We start from the raw sequence: 17,750 nt of genomic DNA, 5'->3' as shown, positions 1-17,750 counted from the left end.
ACTGAAAACAAAGTTCCAGGTGTGGGTAAGTATATGGAAAAACGACTGTACAAACATGACATAACATGTATTAAACAAATTAAATAATCATACGGCTGGTCTGTCCGTAATGTAACAATTATTTGTTTCCTTGATAGCGATTAATTATTGTTCAATGTAAATTGAAAAACATGTTAAATATTTTTCTTGGAATAATACTGAGTTGATTACAAATTAAATATATCTTCCTAATAACGGATTGCTTGTAAACTAATAATACTAACCATCTTTAGGTAGAGTTAAGTCAACGTTCTTTGCTGTTACTTTTGCACGATATATTTGAATTACATATTGTACTCATAAATTAGGTAAGGTAATTTACCTGATTTGAAATATCTGAGATTTGTAAATACATCTCAATTCCAGATTCGCTGTTTTGGGATGAAATTTGTTCCCTTATGTATTCGGTTGTGTGGTAGGAAATCTTTTTATTTTCTAAGTTTCACTCCAGATGTTCTTTTTTCTAAGGCTTATGCAATATATTAATATGCAAGAGATGTGCAAGTACTGCAGTGGTTTTACAAGATTTTTTATTTCTATATCAATAAAAGGGGCTTTTCACTAAAGGTTTATAACAGTCGCTCAGACAGAATAGGGAAGATGCATAATTAAAGACACAATGTTATTTTTATTATCCTCGATCTACTTGGCAATTGGAATTGACGAAATTGTCCATCCGTACTAAATTGATTGTGGATTGTTTTCAAATGAATAAGAGTTTAAAAATGCATCTTTTGAATGGAAATTTTGTACAGATTTTCTGCGATCATATGGACAAATATTTTAAGTATTGATCGATGCAAAGCTTGTTTCGATCGAAAGCATACATTTCGATGAAAAATTCGGGTATTTAAGTATTACGCAACTTCCCTATTAGCAGGGTTGAAAAGAACAATATGTTTTTTCTTAATAATATAAAAGTACAAAGCTCTTGCAACTTCTCGTTTTAGGCCCGTATACAGTTGTAACTTTCACATATTTCTTACATCCAAATAAATTACATAAGTACATGGTTGATGTGTGAAAGAGAAAGATAAAAAAAAATGGCAGTAGCAGGTAGTTGATCAAAGAAAACTGTTCAATTCAAAACATATGTTTCTTCTTTCATCTAGTCAAGTTTTTCTATAACAATTCCAGAAGCACCATGAAACGTATTCGAACGTACAAATACGCACATCGTGTATTTATAAATGTAGTATGATTATTGGCAAAAAAAGAATACATCATCATCATTTGCAAATGTGTAATTAAATAAGATCAAAGAGAATTTCCAAAACTTTGGTAAATATCTTCTCCTCTCCTCCTTTTTGGTAATGATGCAAACACTGAGATGAAATAAGCTAAAGATATTTTCCAAGAATATTTCAAAATAATTAATTCAATTTTCGTTCACTCAAGTGACGTCACAAAACTGGCAAGCACAGAAAAAGAATTAGCATATTATTGAAAAATAATACCCTGTCACGTAAATAAAAATACTGAATTAAATATTTGAAATAAGAATAAAGATATTCTATTAACTGTATCTTACTAGTAAAATCAATAAAATAGTGATGCGATGAAATTTGTTTTTATCGTTTGACATTCGTCGTTACATTCATAAAAAAGAAAAATTGAAATTATCAGTACTGCATTGATATTACATGCACTTTACGTTACACACAGTAATTAGCGATTACCGCAGGAAGAAAGGATAGCACAAGGACTTATCTAGTTTGCGACAGGGATTCAAAGATTATTACCGTAACAATTACGTCACGAACCACTATAACCTGTGATCCGTTTTTTTATGAGAAATATGGGAAGTAATTAATATTTCGGTTGCGATGGATGAGATTCAAGATTACAACTTACAGTTTTAAAAGAATTAAATAAGTCCTGATACTATCAATTGTTATTCTGTTTTAGTTTCAGTGTCGCCATTTTGTATTACATCTTGGATGGATGAATGTAATTCATTGTTACATAAATCAGTTACGTTCTAGATGAAATAAATAAATATATCCTAATAAACATAAATTACAGGAATGTTAAGAATGAATAACTAAAATTCGATAATGTACGATAAAATAATGCATTAAAATTACAATAACAAGATATTTTGATGCATACATATATATATATATACAAGTTATCATCAGAAAAATTAAAGAAGTAACAACGAGGCCGGTAATCGTTAACAAATCAGACAAATTGCAGCCCGTGTACAGACTAGAGGCACCTGGGTTTTTCAGGGACGATAATTTAGTGTTGTCAACTATCAAGTCGATGAAGTACATGACGTCGTCACGTCATTGATCCACCAACAAAAAGTATAAACAGGACAAGACTAGGGTTTATGTAATCACAACATTTTCCTGAGGCTTCGTTTTAGACGCGAACAGAATAAAGTTATTATTTATTCATACTGCCAGCATCAAATTGTAGAGACTAAAATTTCGAAGATTCTATTCATGTAGCCAGGCCTGTATTGTTCCAGTTTTAAGATATGTCACAGCCCAAAATAAGCAATTCAATGGTTTGACCCTGATATATTGCATTTTCTTGATCTCAGATTCCGTTATAACTTTGTATTCGACATAATACGCAGTAGTTAACCGATGTCTGGTTAAAACAGTGACAAAATGAAACAAATATATTTTAAATTCTGTTCTACTAAATATTTTGAACCAATGTAAAAATGTTTGGTCGAAATTTTTAATAAAACAGTATTTCAGCGTTACGTTGTTCTGAAAAAATGAATAAGTAATTAGAATGAATAACAGCCTGAAAGCGAAATGGTGATGATGGCGATATTTAGCGAACTTTTAGCTCAATCATTGATTAATTGACTACACCAGTCTTGAATATTGTTTCAATAAATTTACTGTAAGCTCGTTGGGACAAAAGTACTATTTATACTCTCATGGACATTTTGGATTTTATTTTTTTACGTATAAACACGAACAATTTGGACTGATCAACGGACTGGCCGATTTTACGGACAGGCCAGCTACAGAAATATCACTTGGTTAATAAAATTATTGATACAAATATTCGTTTTTTAGGTTTAATAACAGTTCATTTTTGTTTTTGTTATTATTTTTCGTTTCTGTTTTTTTTTTTGTTTTTTCTTTTTGTTTTTGTTTTGTATATAACTTATGACTCCAAAGGATAATTGTAAGGTATAAGTCAAGTTTATGTATTTGTGTATGGCAGCAAAAAAAAAATAAATAAAAAACAACTAATCGCAAATCCTCAGCATAGATTTAGGTGCTGCCCCACAGATTTACCTTTTGTTACGAGAAGGCTTGTTCGAGTCACATTTTTTTCCTTGGAAAGAAGTTTCTGGCAAAGTCTGAAAACAATTATTCATAATGACTTAAAAGTCCGTTTTACCTCAGAACAAGTATTTCAGTAATTTGATAAATGAAAACTGCGCAATTATTAAATTAAAATTCATAACACTACCTTATATATTCTGATGTATTTATATTATACCTGAGATAATTGGGAAATAAATTTTGAAACTCAAAGAACTGTTGTCTTGCAATCAATCTTCCATATAGGCAATAAAACATGTGAAAGATAAATATCGACGAAAAAAACTATGCGTACCTCACGATAAAGCCTGCGGTGTGAAACAAATCTTTTCTAATTCACCAGTAGAAGAACTGACCGGTGATTCGGCGCGATCGTCTTGTTCAGCAAGCTGTTCGCTGTAGTAATGCGGCGTACTTAGGTAATCGATGAGGCGACGAGGCAAAGGCAGGGTGGGAATTAGATCCCTGCGCACCATTTTTAGTATAACAAATCTGCATATGTGTTGCAGGCTTTGAACCTGCTTGAACCTCGACACAGGATGAAGAAGTTGTACGCGCATGGGACCCAACACTGGTCGCCGATGAAGGAAAAACAGATAACGCCCACTGCGTGAGTGTTCTACTGCATTCTCGATGAAATCCACAATTGTGTGCGATTTGAATTTGGTACAACTGCCAAAACTGAAGTTGCCTGCATTTGAATAAACGTTACGTTCACATTATTACTGGGTACAAGTATTTTAACACATTTTTAAAATTGGACTACATATATTAAAGAACAAAAAAGTATGCAAAGATTTCTTTTCAATTTAGCAAGATATTTATATAGAAATTTTATATAGAAAAAAATGTTTCGCTTTCAGAACCCGCATTATTCAAAATGAATTTAAAAAATCATTGTTATTGTATTATGCAAGTATTACAAGAGTGCGTGAAACGATTTTGTCAAACACACAAACAACTGAATAATTTGCGTGTGCGATAAAAGGGTGAATGTACAGAATATGTCACTTACCTGTAAAACATTTATAACAAGCACAATACATGCGGGCAATGAAAAATAAATAACGGTAGTCAGGGATTTTAGAAAAAGATTTTTAAATATTCGACGTTGATAAGTTTAGTCTTCAGAAACGATTTGAAATCCTCTATATAAATTCCTTTGAATAAATTTCTGCTAAACAGTTAATTGTCCAATCAGATTTTGTCTCAAGTTCTAGCAATGGATATAAAGAAAATAAAAAATAACCGATAGGAAACATTAATAGTGCACTCACCCTGATCATGTTCTATCCGAACATGTCTGACGCAACTGTTTAGTCTAAATGACAATGAAAAAATGTAATGGTCATCGCTGCTATCACGTACAATAAATGATCCATCCGGTTCGTTGGATAATATTTTTTCAGCCGCTTCCCCGGATATCGGTCCCCAATACCAGCCATACTATAAATAAAATGTCGAATAGTTTTTACTCCATGATTAATACTGGCTAGTAGTTCAAATTTACAAAACTTTATGATAAATAAGAATGCCTTTGAAAACGAATAATGTCCAAAAATATAAAATAAGTGTGGTCAATGATATGTTTATTATAATATTTTTTTGGAGATACTAATTAGGTTGAAGTTTGTAACGTTAGTGTTTAGTGTAGACGACGATGCATTCTTTGGAAAAAATTACAATAAGGATTTCGTTTTGAGATTCAGTAAACTGTATTGATATAAAAAATACTACTCACATTCTACAAACTAAACTATTACTTCAAAATCGTTCTACGTTCGCAAAACAGTAGCGAGTTTTTACAAACGTTTTGTCATGTTTAACATTACTATACTTCAACCTCATAGATGCTGTTACGTTTTACTTTCCGATAAATCAACGATACTAAAATATACGTTACGTCTTATAAATTACTCACATCCTTCACTTTTTCAATACTAGCGGCGAAATCCATACTCGTATCTTCGGCGACTTCTTCGTCGTCTTTCACCGGATCAATGGGCACCAAAGGCGAAGGAGTCGGAGACTCGGGCTTGGCAACCATCGCTGCGAGCGCATCCTCAGCTTGTTCTACTCCGACCTGTCCATTGCTCTTAGGCAGAGGAGGTAGCGCGCGTTTAAAAAAAGGTAACTTTTGCACAGCACCGTCAACTTCGTTAGTTGTGGTATTATTGTTATTGGTATGTTGATCGGAGTCGATGCCCTCCTCCTCCTCAACGATATCACCTTGTACGATGCTATTTCGTTTACCTACAAAATGTTCAGGCGAGCCGAGCCGCCTAAACCTAAAGATATTACAAAGGGTTTGTTTTAAATTTAAGGAAAAATTGCGCTGCGACTTCTTAATCTTCTCCCTTTCCGTGTCAGACTTATCCTTCTGCTGTTCATCTTTGACCTTTTTATTTCTCATATTGGCGAACGCATTTTGCTTTTTATACTTTCTAAAATTAGAGTTATTATTATTATTAACTAGACCATTGTTCGGCTTATTAGAAATTGGTGTATCCGTCAACGAGTCCGTATGTGGACTGCTATATCTATTGTTATTGTTAATATTAATATTAATACCCTTTGGCACTGCTAGATGTATAGGTGTTTGACTCGCAGGTATTTTATCACGTTTTATTTTATTTTCACTAGAATCACTGGAGCTTGAATATAACGTTTGCAAATACTGTCGCACTTCGTGTAGCGTCATGTGGATAGGTTCGCCAATATTGTGCGCCTGACTGTTGGACGAGTGAGGAGGATGACGACCCGAAGTCCCCGGAACGCTGTGCCGCTTTCCGTTGGCTGCGTCTTTGCAACAAACTTCGGTCAGTAATCGCTGCGATTTGATAACGTGGGTGATGGCGCGCGGTTTTGCACAATACTGCCTTGCCTGTTGAATGTGCGCTTCCAATTCGCTCTGTGAACTGGCCGATACGTTTCTCCGCCTCTTCCTATGATGTCTGTGTCTTTTCGGCCTTTGAGGGGTTCTAAGTTCGTGCAAAGGTCGCACCATATCTATCGGTACGGTATAAATGTCGGAGTCAAACGGCACGTTGTACATATCACTTATTTCACTAGTAGTTAAAACGTCGTGAGACATTGCCGACGTTATGAAACTACTGTCGTCCACTTTGTGGTTTAATCCTGAGGTATTTAACGAATTGTGAGAACTGGACAAGCGCGAAGACGATAAGGAGCAACGAGAGTTCGGACGATTCAACGTGCTGTACGGCGTTATTGCCATCGAACCCTGACACGGCGGTGAAAAAGTCAGCATGTCCGATGTCCAAAGTAGACGAGAGGTTTGCGCACTCGCTGCAACTATCGGCACAGGATTTGAACCCGGCGCTATCCGCCCTTCGGGCCAGGATATCCTGCACGATATGACTAGAGCTTCTTCGACTATCACCTGCATCAACATTTCGGCCATTTTGTCTATCCATCGAGGCGCTGGATGCCGCGTTGAACGGGTGTAACTGAGAATAGGTGCTGCCGATGATACGGAGTCTGGCGGAGACGGGCTGTCTTGAAATTCTGGCGGAGGTTTGATCGCCACCTCGACAACCTCCACCTCCAATTTACCGTCCATCTCTGCCCAGCCAGGTCCCTTTTTCAAAGTGTTGAAATTCTCGCCGCACATACCATCGGAATAATCAAACGAGTCTTGAGATAACGATTTACTTTCAACGTCGCTCTCCAACATCTGTTGACCAAGAGAACGAACGTTACTCGTAAGCACTTGTTTAGTTTTCTTCTGCCGACAGTGTTGTGAAACATAATTATTATTTAATTATCATCCGGATGATAAAGATGATACAATTATTTGCACAAAACATTTTTATGGATAAGACGTAAAGTTAATTTCTTATGCAGTTATCGCAAAACACGCCATTATCCTAATTTTCACCTCGATAATAAAAAAAAAGATTGCAATCTAAACGAAAGACTGTTAAAATGCTGGAAAAAAAAATGTTGTTTTGAAACAGAATATTTCTTCATGGGTGGTGAAAATAAATAAATTATGCCGTAAGTGTGAATTTTTGATTTTTTTTTCTTGATTTTGAAGCGACACAAAATTTGATGGAATTAACTGGTGTCAATTTCGTGAAGATACGAAATATTTGGGGAAATCTATTAAAATTTAGTCAGAGTATTAAAAATATTTTTCTAGTCAGGGACCAAAAAAATATTTGTTTGGAAGACATTATTTGTCTTCACAAAATTTACATCAGTCTTTCGACTTTGAATATCGTTGGCTGTGATTCAGTAAGCAGTTTTTTCTATCTTTATACCGATAACAAAAAAGATGAAGATCAACTGGAGCAGATTTATATCGATGAAGACGAAGCATGAATTCGAATCTCATCATCTCTACAAGATGAAAGATGAGATGAATTTATTCAAGTGACTATTCTGGAGGTTAAAATTATCTAGACAACTTAAGAGACGGCTTAAAACTCGATATTTCAACTATTCACCTCAATAGCAAGATGTGCTCGTACAGAATCACTGGATATCGAACCTCCAAGTCCGCTGCTGCCCAGGTCACTCAGTGGCCCAGTGGCACTTAGCGAGCATGATGGCGGGGAGTCCATTTCACATTCCCTACACCTAACGCGATTCCAAATATTTTCACCAAATCAAATGTACTTTTTTTCTCATAATTCCTTTTGCATTCGGTTTTCCATCTGTAAATTTAATACGATTAGGTGATATTTAACCGGTACAATATATACATATCAATCAAAATTCGTTCAATATTTTTCTTACGGTACAATACATTAGAACGGAGGCCAATTGTACTTAGATTTTCAAGGTATATGAGTTTCTTATTTTCAAATGCAACCATTGCGTGACACAAAAAATTTAAAGATATTCCATGGTAAGCGTAAAAGCAGTATTTGTCGCTTAATTGATTCAAATGATTCATTTGGCTTATAGTATATAAATATATCGTTGAAACGATCGATTCGCAGTACTGCTATTTTCAGCCAGCATTTCATTGCACATGAATAAATCAATATTTAAGCGTTTTTAAATTCCTGATGTGTAGAAAAACTCTTTGATCATGAGTTGGAGTTAATTTCTGTCGCGTAGAACATCGCAAATACCGTAAATTCCACATTAAGAAAAACAGTGTGAGAAGGAAATAATGCTGCTATGTTCTCTGAAACGTTTTCAAATATCGTAAAACTCTTTATGTCGCATTGCAAATTAATTTTGGATTGTTCTTGTATTGAAAATACGAAAAATGCTGTATGTGACAAATAAATTTTTAAACGGAAATTATTTCTCAACTAACAAGAAACATTAATTCTGATTTGCGGGCAAAAATTTATGACATAAATCATTAAATGTTGAAGTGTTTAAGATCGCACTTAAACTTCACAAGACTGATTGGTCTTTGGAATTCTTTAGACAGCGTTACTCGTAAACACTGGAAGGAATTGTATGTTCACGATATTATCTCAAGTGTATCTGTCGCAGCCATCTTAATCGTGTACAAGCGTTTGCATTGATGCTTAGTATAATTTACACGTTTTTTTTTCTTCGTTTTTTCTTTTATGCACGTTCTTTGTCATGTTTGTAGCTGATCCATGCTATTTTACACCAAACGTTTGGATTTGGTATATTTAGTAATTCGGTTCTGCGAGTGTACGTGTGTTTCTTTCAAGGTGAATTATTCACTCATAAATTATTAAAATATGCTAAGCATAATACGAAGTTTTTCATATTTTTATTCAGTGATTCAATAGACATTCAAAACGTACCTCAAGTTTCAGTTTGTGAGATATATTTCTTCTCCAAATCAAACTTTTGTTTTCTAATAAATATAAGATATCAAATCGGCAATTTAAAAAATACCAGGGTCAAAGTGCTTGTTATTTAAAATTTTCATCATACAAGCCGAGTACGTAACAAATGAATGGATGATAGTAAATTGCAAATATTTACTTGTTTATGACAAAATTATTATATTTGCTGGCTTTACCATTCTTATACAACTTCAAAGCTGAGGTCCTGTTCTTTTGAAACACAGTCATGACAAACTGCAGACAGTCTTCTCGCTTTCACGTCTGCGAATTCAATGGTACCATTTTCGTGCGCCATGAGGATCTAAAAACAAATAAAGAGTTTGAATAAAAAATAGCTCTCCAAATTTGAAGCCTAATTCACTATCGGTTTAAATATTCTGAAATTAATTTAATATTGCCTGGTATTAATTTATATCAAATGTGTGATACCAGTTTTCTCCTGAATGTCAAAAGTAGCATTTTATTTCATCGATCTGATTCTCTTAAAATAACTTGTATGACTTCTAACGAAGTTTAATTCAAACAACACACGCGATTGTTGGAAGATAAAAGAAATTTGTATGATGTGCCGCATCAAAATGTTAATTAATGCTTCAAGTAGAGATACCGTAAAAAATCGAACGCATATACTGATATCGAATGTCATATTTATGTACAATTTCAGACCAAATAAGAATTCAAATTTGTCCGCTGATACTCGTATTAGTCGTAGATCAGTCAGTTCCATAAAATATCACCTCATCTTTGTCACTTTTCCAAGTTGCAAAGGATTTCCTCGACGTGATAAATTTTGAAAAATGTTCATTTTTATCATTCTAATTTTATAGCAGATAAAGTTAATCAATGAAATGAAATGTATGCATACGATATTCAAAAAAGAAATTTGATAATAAGCTGGATATGTTTCTTAATTAAACTCTGTTTATATCACACAATTATGTATTACATGAATTTTCTACAAATTTACAATTTTATTATAATAAGCGAACCCCTGCACGATTATCAAATAATTAATATAAGTTCTGGGTGTTTAATTACACGCAAAGTATCTTATGCCTGAATGTGACAAGATTCAAACATAAAGAGGCGTTCCCTTAGAATTAATCGAACAAAACGCGGGATGTAAATCATACGAGTATCTTCGCTACTAAGTTAAAAACTTCCAAACACAAAGTTCGGTGATACTAAATTTCAGATTATCAGGAAATTTTTTGTATTGTCACTATCATTCAAACTTGTAGTAGTCAGATTATGTTGACAAAGAATGTAACACATACTGTAAGTTTGGTTGAAAATGATGAATGTGAAAGAGCAACAAGAATATTGTTGATAGAAAAAATGATGAAAATAATTGAACGATAATCACAAAACACTCTATTTAACGAAAATTGTAGCATCTGTGTGAGAAAAAGAATTGATACTCGCCGAGTGTTTTTTTCAACTGTGCACAGAGTTACTTGGAAGAGACAAAATTTATTGGTGCAGACGTTACAGCGATGAGTCATTATTAATTGGAATGCAAAACATTATGCTGTCACACGAGTGACGAGTCGGAGAACAACAGAACAGGAATAATTTGTCAGCATTGGATGAAGAGAGTAGGGAAGGGATGGAGAAAAAGAGAGAGAGGAGGGAAAATCGCGGATGAGCACACCCATATACCGGATAATAATTACTTACGTGATCGTACATCGTACAACCTATTTATCCTCATCAATGGTAGTAAGAAATGGAGGTTTCCTTAGCGAATCGAAAGTAATGGGGGGACGTGAAACGAAGGTAAGGATGACCCGCCAAAGCCACAGCCCAGAATCCGCTGACCCCTGACTATGACAGATATATATCGCGCATTGCCAGTAATTAAAACATATCCGCTAAAAGGGACCATGCCTTATTTTAAAATATAATGAGTTTGATGTCCCGGCGCGGTCGATGTTTGCGGCGTTGGTAGTAATTGCGACTAGTTTGACGTTTCTGTATAAGCTTGTGTAAAAAATCGAGAACATACCTCGGTATTACGCCGTGCGAGCATTATTTACATCCGATGAAATTCCCCGCACGATAAAAAGTTGGATTAATTCATTCGGCGACAACATTTCGTTCACCCTACACCACAAATCAATATTTAAAAGACAACGCAGATCTTCACATCCCACTTACTCCATATTGGTTCTGTTCCCCCCGTTCCTTCTGTCCAAAGACCTGACGACAGCAGCATCAGGAGTGAACACAGTGAATTACCGGTTTCTGCTTTATCGACACGCCGCGGTTTTACTCGCTATTCCTGCCGATTTTCTAACACGGATCGACATTGACCTGTGTTATTGACCCTTTCCGTTAGATTCACCGAATTATATCATTGTATTGTGACAAAATCTCTGCCCGAATATTTTTGTTAAACAGTAGCAGCCACGCGGAGCTTTGTCGACAAATATCTGATATGAAGCGGCAACCTGGAGTATTTTGTTGAATCAGACTAATCAGATTGTTCGTTCTGTGTCAGCTATCCACGGATTAAAATTTCATCAAATTAAATCGTCAAAATAAGCCTGCAGGCTCAAGTGGCACAGAAATCAGATGCTATTTGAAGTTAGATCAAATCGAAACCTGCAACGATTTGAATCTGCGAAAAATTCGCAAATATTATTTGCATTGACATATTTCTCTATTGGCTTCATTTTATGCTAATTCTAACTCTTGCAACGTATCTAGTATAATTCAAGATGAAGATCTATTACTTTTTCGGCAAAATTCTCCAACGCGATAAGATTCGTAACATCAATTAAGGCAGACACAGTAAAATCGACGCCTAACTGTAAATGGGCGATGTTCGATTGTTCTTAAAAATACAGGTATGGACAGTTGAGACTTGGGTGTATTGGGATTTTGTTTAAGTTGGATACTCGCGAATCTGGAAACATATTTGAAACTCTATGATTCTCAATAAATGTACGTATTTTTAAGGGCCTAAACTTGTACCTTATTGAAAGAAAAAAAATTTTTTCAAAAAATCAGATCAATGCAGACTAATAGATTGTTGTCATTTCGATAAATATTTAACATCAAACAATACCGGGTGTGTGTATTGATCTATGCTTTGGCCTGCAGCACCGCGTGGCGTGATTACGAGTCTAATTCGAAGATATTACGCTCAGCGACTGCGCGGAATAAAGCGCGCGCATCTTTTTCACCGTCGATTTGACAGTCGCGAGTGGCGCTTGCTCAAGGCTCTCCGCATTCATAGAGCCTTCTTGCACTGGCGTAGCTTAAAGAAAGGTATGAGGGTTCTGTAGAAAAATCCTCATTCTGCTTCCACAATTTCAAATCCGCCATCGTACATCGTTCGTCTGTTACGAATTCGCACGTAATATCACGGGAGTTCTATTCTATAAACAGAAGTAGATTCAGATTCTGTTATACTACACGTAACATACCCGGTGTATAATTCTTCGTAGTACTCTTGATTGAAAACGAGTGTAACGAAAGTAAGGTTTCAAATATACTTTCGAAACTTTAAAATATCTCTTGCGTGATAAACGGTGTAGGATACAGTTATAAATACAGTATGGTGGTTCGGTTTTTAATTTTATTTATTTATTTATTTTTATTTTTTTTCAAATTTACCACTCGAAAAATTTGCGACAGAACAGAATTTCTAGTTGCGCTCCTGTTAAACGATGAAGTTCCCAGCATCCGACCTTGGCGCGTTTACCAGACACCAGACGAATGGCCAGGAGCTATTCTAGCTCGCTTAACAGTTTGTCCCCAGCCGTAGTCTACGCACATCTATTTATGTAATACGATCACAGTTTAGGTATTGTCGAACCGCTTACTAGTTCGCTTGTAGACGCTTCGCAATTGCGCAAGCAACGCGAAGCTGTTTGAATAACATAACGCACGAGATTGACCGACGGTGTAAACTTTGAAAGTTGCAGTTCTAGAATTGCTAAGTCGTAATTCTTATATTCAGCAGTTATTTCGTGTTGTTCGTAGGTGTTGTATTATCAATATAGCAATACTACTGCAGTGTTATAGAAAAACGTGTTTACCCTTGGTTATGTACGGTTTAAGATAAATTTAAAGTACCGTTGAAAGGCTCACAGGAAGACATGCTCATAATATTATTGTTCACTATTCAGCCTTTGCACTTAATAACCATCACTAGCTGATCAAGTTGTAACTTATAGACGTGGTATGTTCAGTTGACATTTGCTTGAAACGAGACGATAATCAGTAAACCACTATGAATTCGACGTATTTTCCAAATTTGGGATGCAGAAATGATTCTTTAGATTTAAATGTTTGATTGTGAGTTAGCCTGAAATAACCGAAGTCAACCACAAATTCGTCTAATATTAAAGTTAGAAGAAACAGTTTTTAAAACATTTGACAGTTCAAATTGAAATACATGCACATAATCAGCAACATGGCCGCCATTGTTACACTTCTAACTTTATTTCGGCTGTACTACGATTCTCATTACTCATAAAGCATCGCGGGCTATTTTAAGCCAAACAAAATGATGGCAAGGACAATTCACATTATGTTTTTACCTGTTTTTCAGGATTTGGAATGAAAATCGAAATGTGAGTTCTAAGGTACCCACAAAAAGGCCTTTGAGATCAAGGACTACATCATCGTACAGAAAAAGTTTGCAACATTCAACCGCAACAATGTATTTACAACTATTTGCTGACTTTCTCAGCATCATCACAATACTGATGTGTTTAGTGCAGAAGATTCCGCAAATAATGAATTTATATAATTTAAAGACAGCTGCAGGAATCTCGCTTCTAGGATTGTTCTTGGAACTTACAAGGTACTATTCTTAAAAAAACGTCCGTACGAAGGATAGGTATCCAAACGCATCGGCACAATCAACAAATATTTTTTACTCAATAAAATTTCTTCAGGTCATTTATATACGTATAGATTCGTTAAAAAATATAATTCTAAGTAAAAAAAAAAAAAAAACAATGGAAACGACTCGACATTTTCCTAGAAATATAGAACTAGGCTCGATAAACTGAAAAAACAACTTACACTATCGGTTATACATTGAAAAGTAAAACTTGCTTGTGTGAGAATTTCTGTTCACACATGTAAAGTTATTGCTAACTGTTTGAACTGTTTCATACGTCGAGTTCTGATATAATCTTTTAACGCGTTGTTTTCAGCTACACAGTGATGACCAGCTACAATTATACGAACGAATATTCATTCCTGTCGTATTTGGAGTATCCGGTTCTGCTGCTTCAAGACCTTATTATCATATATCTGGTTCTATTGTACTTGGATCTAATCAGCCCGAGCTCATTTTTACTAGCTGCTTTATACTTCTTTATTTTCGGCTGTTTTTTATTCCAAATCGTACCGAAGACTGCTTTAACGATTCTAGCGGTTGGTTTACGTGTTATTAAGAATATATACCATGGAAGGTACAGTCAGCGCGTAAATCTGTCGTAACGAAAACGTGATTCAACCAAAGTTTCAAAAAGTATTACTCGAACCTCATTAAGTTCAATATAAATCGTTGTATAATTACCAACGCCAAAGAAATCATATTATTTTGCTTTTCTTTATTTTTTACTGTAATGAAAAATAACTTATAGTTTTCTTTAAAATAAATCCTTACAAGTTGTAAATTTATATAGAAAAAAATCGACGTGTACATAATCGTTGCAATTCACAGATGATAACTTGTGATTCGCCAAGAAGTACATTTGTGTGATCAAAAATCCGACTAGTATGATTCATGGATAATTAATTTACGATTAAACTGAGCTATCGTTGATCGTAATTGGTCAATGAACGTGTGAATTTTCGATGAAGAATAATGTTATTTGTTGACTTGACTGTACGTCTCATGCGCCTTTCACGTCATCCTACATTACTTATCAATTATTCAAATAAGTTTCTCCAGATACAGTTTGAGTAAAATATATGATTTTTAAACGGTTGACGGCAAGGTAAAAACGAACATGCAATCATAAATGTGAATTCCTGTTTCCTTAGAAGTTAAATCTGTACATTTAACATTTTTTTACACGTGTCTAGACGATTTCATTCATTCTTAAAGAGAAGCTGGACTTTTAAATTAATACCAATATCATTCTTCACGTGATATTTATCAATATTATTTGTTTTTTAGCCGATGTGTACGCCGATTTCCGCTTCCAGTAAAATAGCACAATTGGCAGCGATATTGCGGGCGAAAAATAGCGAATCCATCTCTGTTCTAACCTGGGTTATTTCAACATTGACTAACCTTAGTGAGTATTATATTAACATTCAAATATTTAAACTCTTATAACTAGTGGCAATCTACGTAATATATACAAGTCGTATTATCAGGTCGGTGATAGCAGAAACCTGGCATAACGGAAGTCGATAAGGTTGTTTATTATCTTTACGCATCTTCAGCACGGCCGTAAATGTTTAATATTACACGAGAAGTAGAGCTCGGATATTATTACTTCATTTTTTACCTACGTCGATGTTAAAATTGAAAATTTGTAAAATTTTCTCACAGAATTATTCAAATGATTTTATATATAATTATTAATTTATAGTTGCTTATGTGTTCAAGGATGAATTATTTTTTATAGAATACCATGCAATTGTTTCCCAACTATAATTTTACTTTATACAAATCAAATGGTATTGCTTTAAACAAATGTGTGACAAGTTTATAAGGAACGATAGATTTTGGCAAGTAATTTAATTTCACAATTACATGTAAACTAAACTGTTTGAGAAAGAAATGCTCGCATAAAAATACTGTCAGAAAAATTAATTCGTGCCAGTTGACTTATATCGTAAGCAAATATGTACAACATGCAGTGCTATTACACTTGTAAATGGTTAAATGTTAGAATTAATTAACGATCAATATTTAAACTCCTGCTGTGGACTAAAAAATAATTCATATATTTTTACAGCAAGGGTTTTTACAATTTGGATGGACTCGGCCGATCTTCTTTTATTGAGCAACTTCATCATCTCCGTATCGCTAAGCGGCAGCATTATGCTCTCTGCTATTTATTACAGGCGATCAACTGTAAAGCATGATTAGTTTATTTTTTTTAACTTTGAACATTATTAACTGTGGTAACAAACCGTCTCACAGTTTTAAGACTTGCCGATTACAACGTACGACTAGAAATGAAATTTCTGTACTTAATATACAGTAATCTTAGTATCACTTACACGTGATGTGTTCGTTTCACGAAAACGTAAATTCATCGATACTTCGGCATGATTAATTTATTTTTTAATACATTTTTACGTGTTCACTTACGTATGTATCAGATATTATTAATTGTTTGTCTATCGTATTATTTATCCTTCATTTTATATTTACTTTTGGTTTCGCATTACGTATTAATATTGCAGAATTGCTCATCGAAGAATGCAGAATTTTTGAAAAAAACTAGTTTTGCATCACAAAATAATATTTAAATGGAAATAAAAGATATTGTGTTGATCGGACATTATATTATACATGTATAATTGTCCGTAAGCGACGTAATTTCAATTTATTTTAGTATGCTAACTTTATACTAAAAGTACTTGAATCTCTGAATTTAATTGTTAGTCTTTACCCAATGTTCAAAAATGTAAATCTATATAATAAAACGCAATGTTCTAATGTGTATCGATGCGAGTAACCAAAATAATAATTAAATTGTTAGTTGATATTTTATGCAATTTGATATTAAATCCAATTTCACGAGATCGCGTTTGAAATTCGAAATTTTACCATTCAAATTTATTAAAAACTACCAGCCGGAGAGAATATTAAAAAAATAAACATATCTTCCCCACATTATTGAAAATATGGGAAAACTTTGAGTGACAAAAGTGTAGACACTTTGAAATCAGATATAAGAAATATCCTCCGACGAAGATTTTTTTTTTCGCTATGTATAGAACAAGTTCGTAGGGTAAAACTGAAGTAAAAAAAAGTAACGTTTATACTTAGAAACAAAAAATCCCAATATGAAAAAAATGATTTCATTTTTATAACTAGCTAACGATGCACGGTGCAGAAAATTCCCAGACATATTCTTACAGAGAATTGAACGCTCTTTAAAAAAGGTCTGTTATTATTTTCTGATAAAGACATTCGTTCAAAAGTTAATCAAGGTCAAAGTTAAATTTATTTAATTGAATAACTTTTGAACAAATCAATTTATTAGAAAACAATAATAAGAGATCTTTCTTGAAGATTGTTCAATTCTCTGCAAAAATATGTCTGTCAATTTTTTGTACGATGCCGCATCGTTAGTAAGTTATAAAAATCAAACCATTATCTTCACCGTATTCTTCTGAAATATAAAAAAGTGCGTTGCGCGGCCTCTTGACGTTAATATTAAGAGCTGAAATTTTAACAGGCATATTTTTATATCCAAATGAAACTTTTGAACCCGTTTCTGAGATGAAGAAGAAATTTTTTTTTTAACAAATTAGTCAAAACTCAACCCCATGCATATATTTTACCTCCGGAATATTCAAGAGGTTCTGCTATGCTTGGGGTCGAGAATTGAGACGTACTTAAAAGTGCACAAGGATTCTACCAGGCTGCAAAGGCCGTGCA

At 34.1% G+C, this 17,750-nt stretch overlaps 2 protein-coding genes across 10 annotated transcripts; one reads left to right on the top strand and one right to left on the bottom strand.

Moving 5' to 3' along the window:
- Positions 1-450: 450 nt before the first annotated feature.
- LOC107221059 lies at positions 451-11,355 on the bottom strand. 3 transcript variants are annotated; one of them, XM_046745326.1, is made up of 7 exons: positions 11,160-11,355; positions 9,328-9,452; positions 7,814-8,023; positions 5,263-7,038; positions 4,619-4,787; positions 3,637-4,032; positions 451-3,376 (listed from the first exon to the last, which is right to left on the bottom strand). In XM_046745326.1, the coding sequence occupies exons 3-6, from the start codon at positions 7,928-7,930 to the stop codon at positions 3,638-3,640; spliced, it is 2,457 nt and encodes an 818-aa protein (XP_046601282.1). In that variant the 5' UTR covers positions 7,931-8,023; positions 9,328-9,452; positions 11,160-11,355; the 3' UTR covers positions 451-3,376; position 3,637. The 3 variants fall into 3 exon arrangements, with proteins under 3 accessions (XP_046601282.1, XP_015515408.1, XP_046601284.1); XM_015659922.2 differs by lacking the exon at positions 11,160-11,355 and adding an exon at positions 10,832-10,970; XM_046745328.1 differs by lacking the exon at positions 11,160-11,355 and adding an exon at positions 10,429-10,569.
- Positions 10,813-16,830, top strand: LOC107221060 (solute carrier family 66 member 3). Of its 7 annotated transcripts, none has more exons than XM_046745332.1 (5): positions 10,813-10,930; positions 13,716-13,970; positions 14,329-14,551; positions 15,303-15,423; positions 16,093-16,830. In XM_046745332.1, exons 2-5 carry the CDS (start codon positions 13,825-13,827, stop codon positions 16,224-16,226), a joined length of 624 nt encoding a protein of 207 aa, XP_046601288.1. In that variant the 5' UTR covers positions 10,813-10,930; positions 13,716-13,824; the 3' UTR covers positions 16,227-16,830. The 7 variants fall into 7 exon arrangements, with proteins under 7 accessions (XP_046601288.1, XP_046601289.1, XP_046601292.1 ...); XM_046745333.1 differs by lacking the exon at positions 10,813-10,930 and adding an exon at positions 12,356-12,427; XM_046745336.1 differs by lacking the exon at positions 10,813-10,930 and adding an exon at positions 12,518-12,636.
- The last annotated feature ends 920 nt before the right edge of the window (positions 16,831-17,750 follow it).

Source organism: Neodiprion lecontei, chromosome 7, assembly GCF_021901455.1.
Source record: "Neodiprion lecontei isolate iyNeoLeco1 chromosome 7, iyNeoLeco1.1, whole genome shotgun sequence".
NCBI lineage: Eukaryota > Metazoa > Arthropoda > Insecta > Hymenoptera > Diprionidae > Neodiprion > Neodiprion lecontei.
Note: the sequence above shows the minus strand (reverse complement) of the source record. Positions and strands in the feature narration are given on the sequence as shown.

Excerpts from the sequence above, each read along its gene's own strand:
- LOC107221059 (XM_046745326.1), bottom strand. The coding sequence starts at position 7,930 with ATGGACTCCCCGCCATCATGCTCGCTAAGTGCCACTGGGCCACTGAGT. Across the intron at positions 7,039-7,813 it reads GAGCACATCTTGCTATTGAG|ATGTTGGAGAGCGACGTTGA; the intron begins GTGAATAGTTGA and ends CTTGGTCAACAG. Across the intron at positions 4,033-4,618 it reads TCGGATAGAACATGATCAGG|GCAACTTCAGTTTTGGCAGT; the intron begins GTGAGTGCACTA and ends ATTCAAATGCAG.
- LOC107221060 (XM_046745332.1), top strand. The coding sequence starts at position 13,825 with ATGTATTTACAACTATTTGCTGACTTTCTCAGCATCATCACAATACTG. Across the intron at positions 13,971-14,328 it reads TTGTTCTTGGAACTTACAAG|CTACACAGTGATGACCAGCT; the intron begins GTACTATTCTTA and ends CGTTGTTTTCAG. Across the intron at positions 15,424-16,092 it reads TTCAACATTGACTAACCTTA|CAAGGGTTTTTACAATTTGG; the intron begins GTGAGTATTATA and ends ATATTTTTACAG.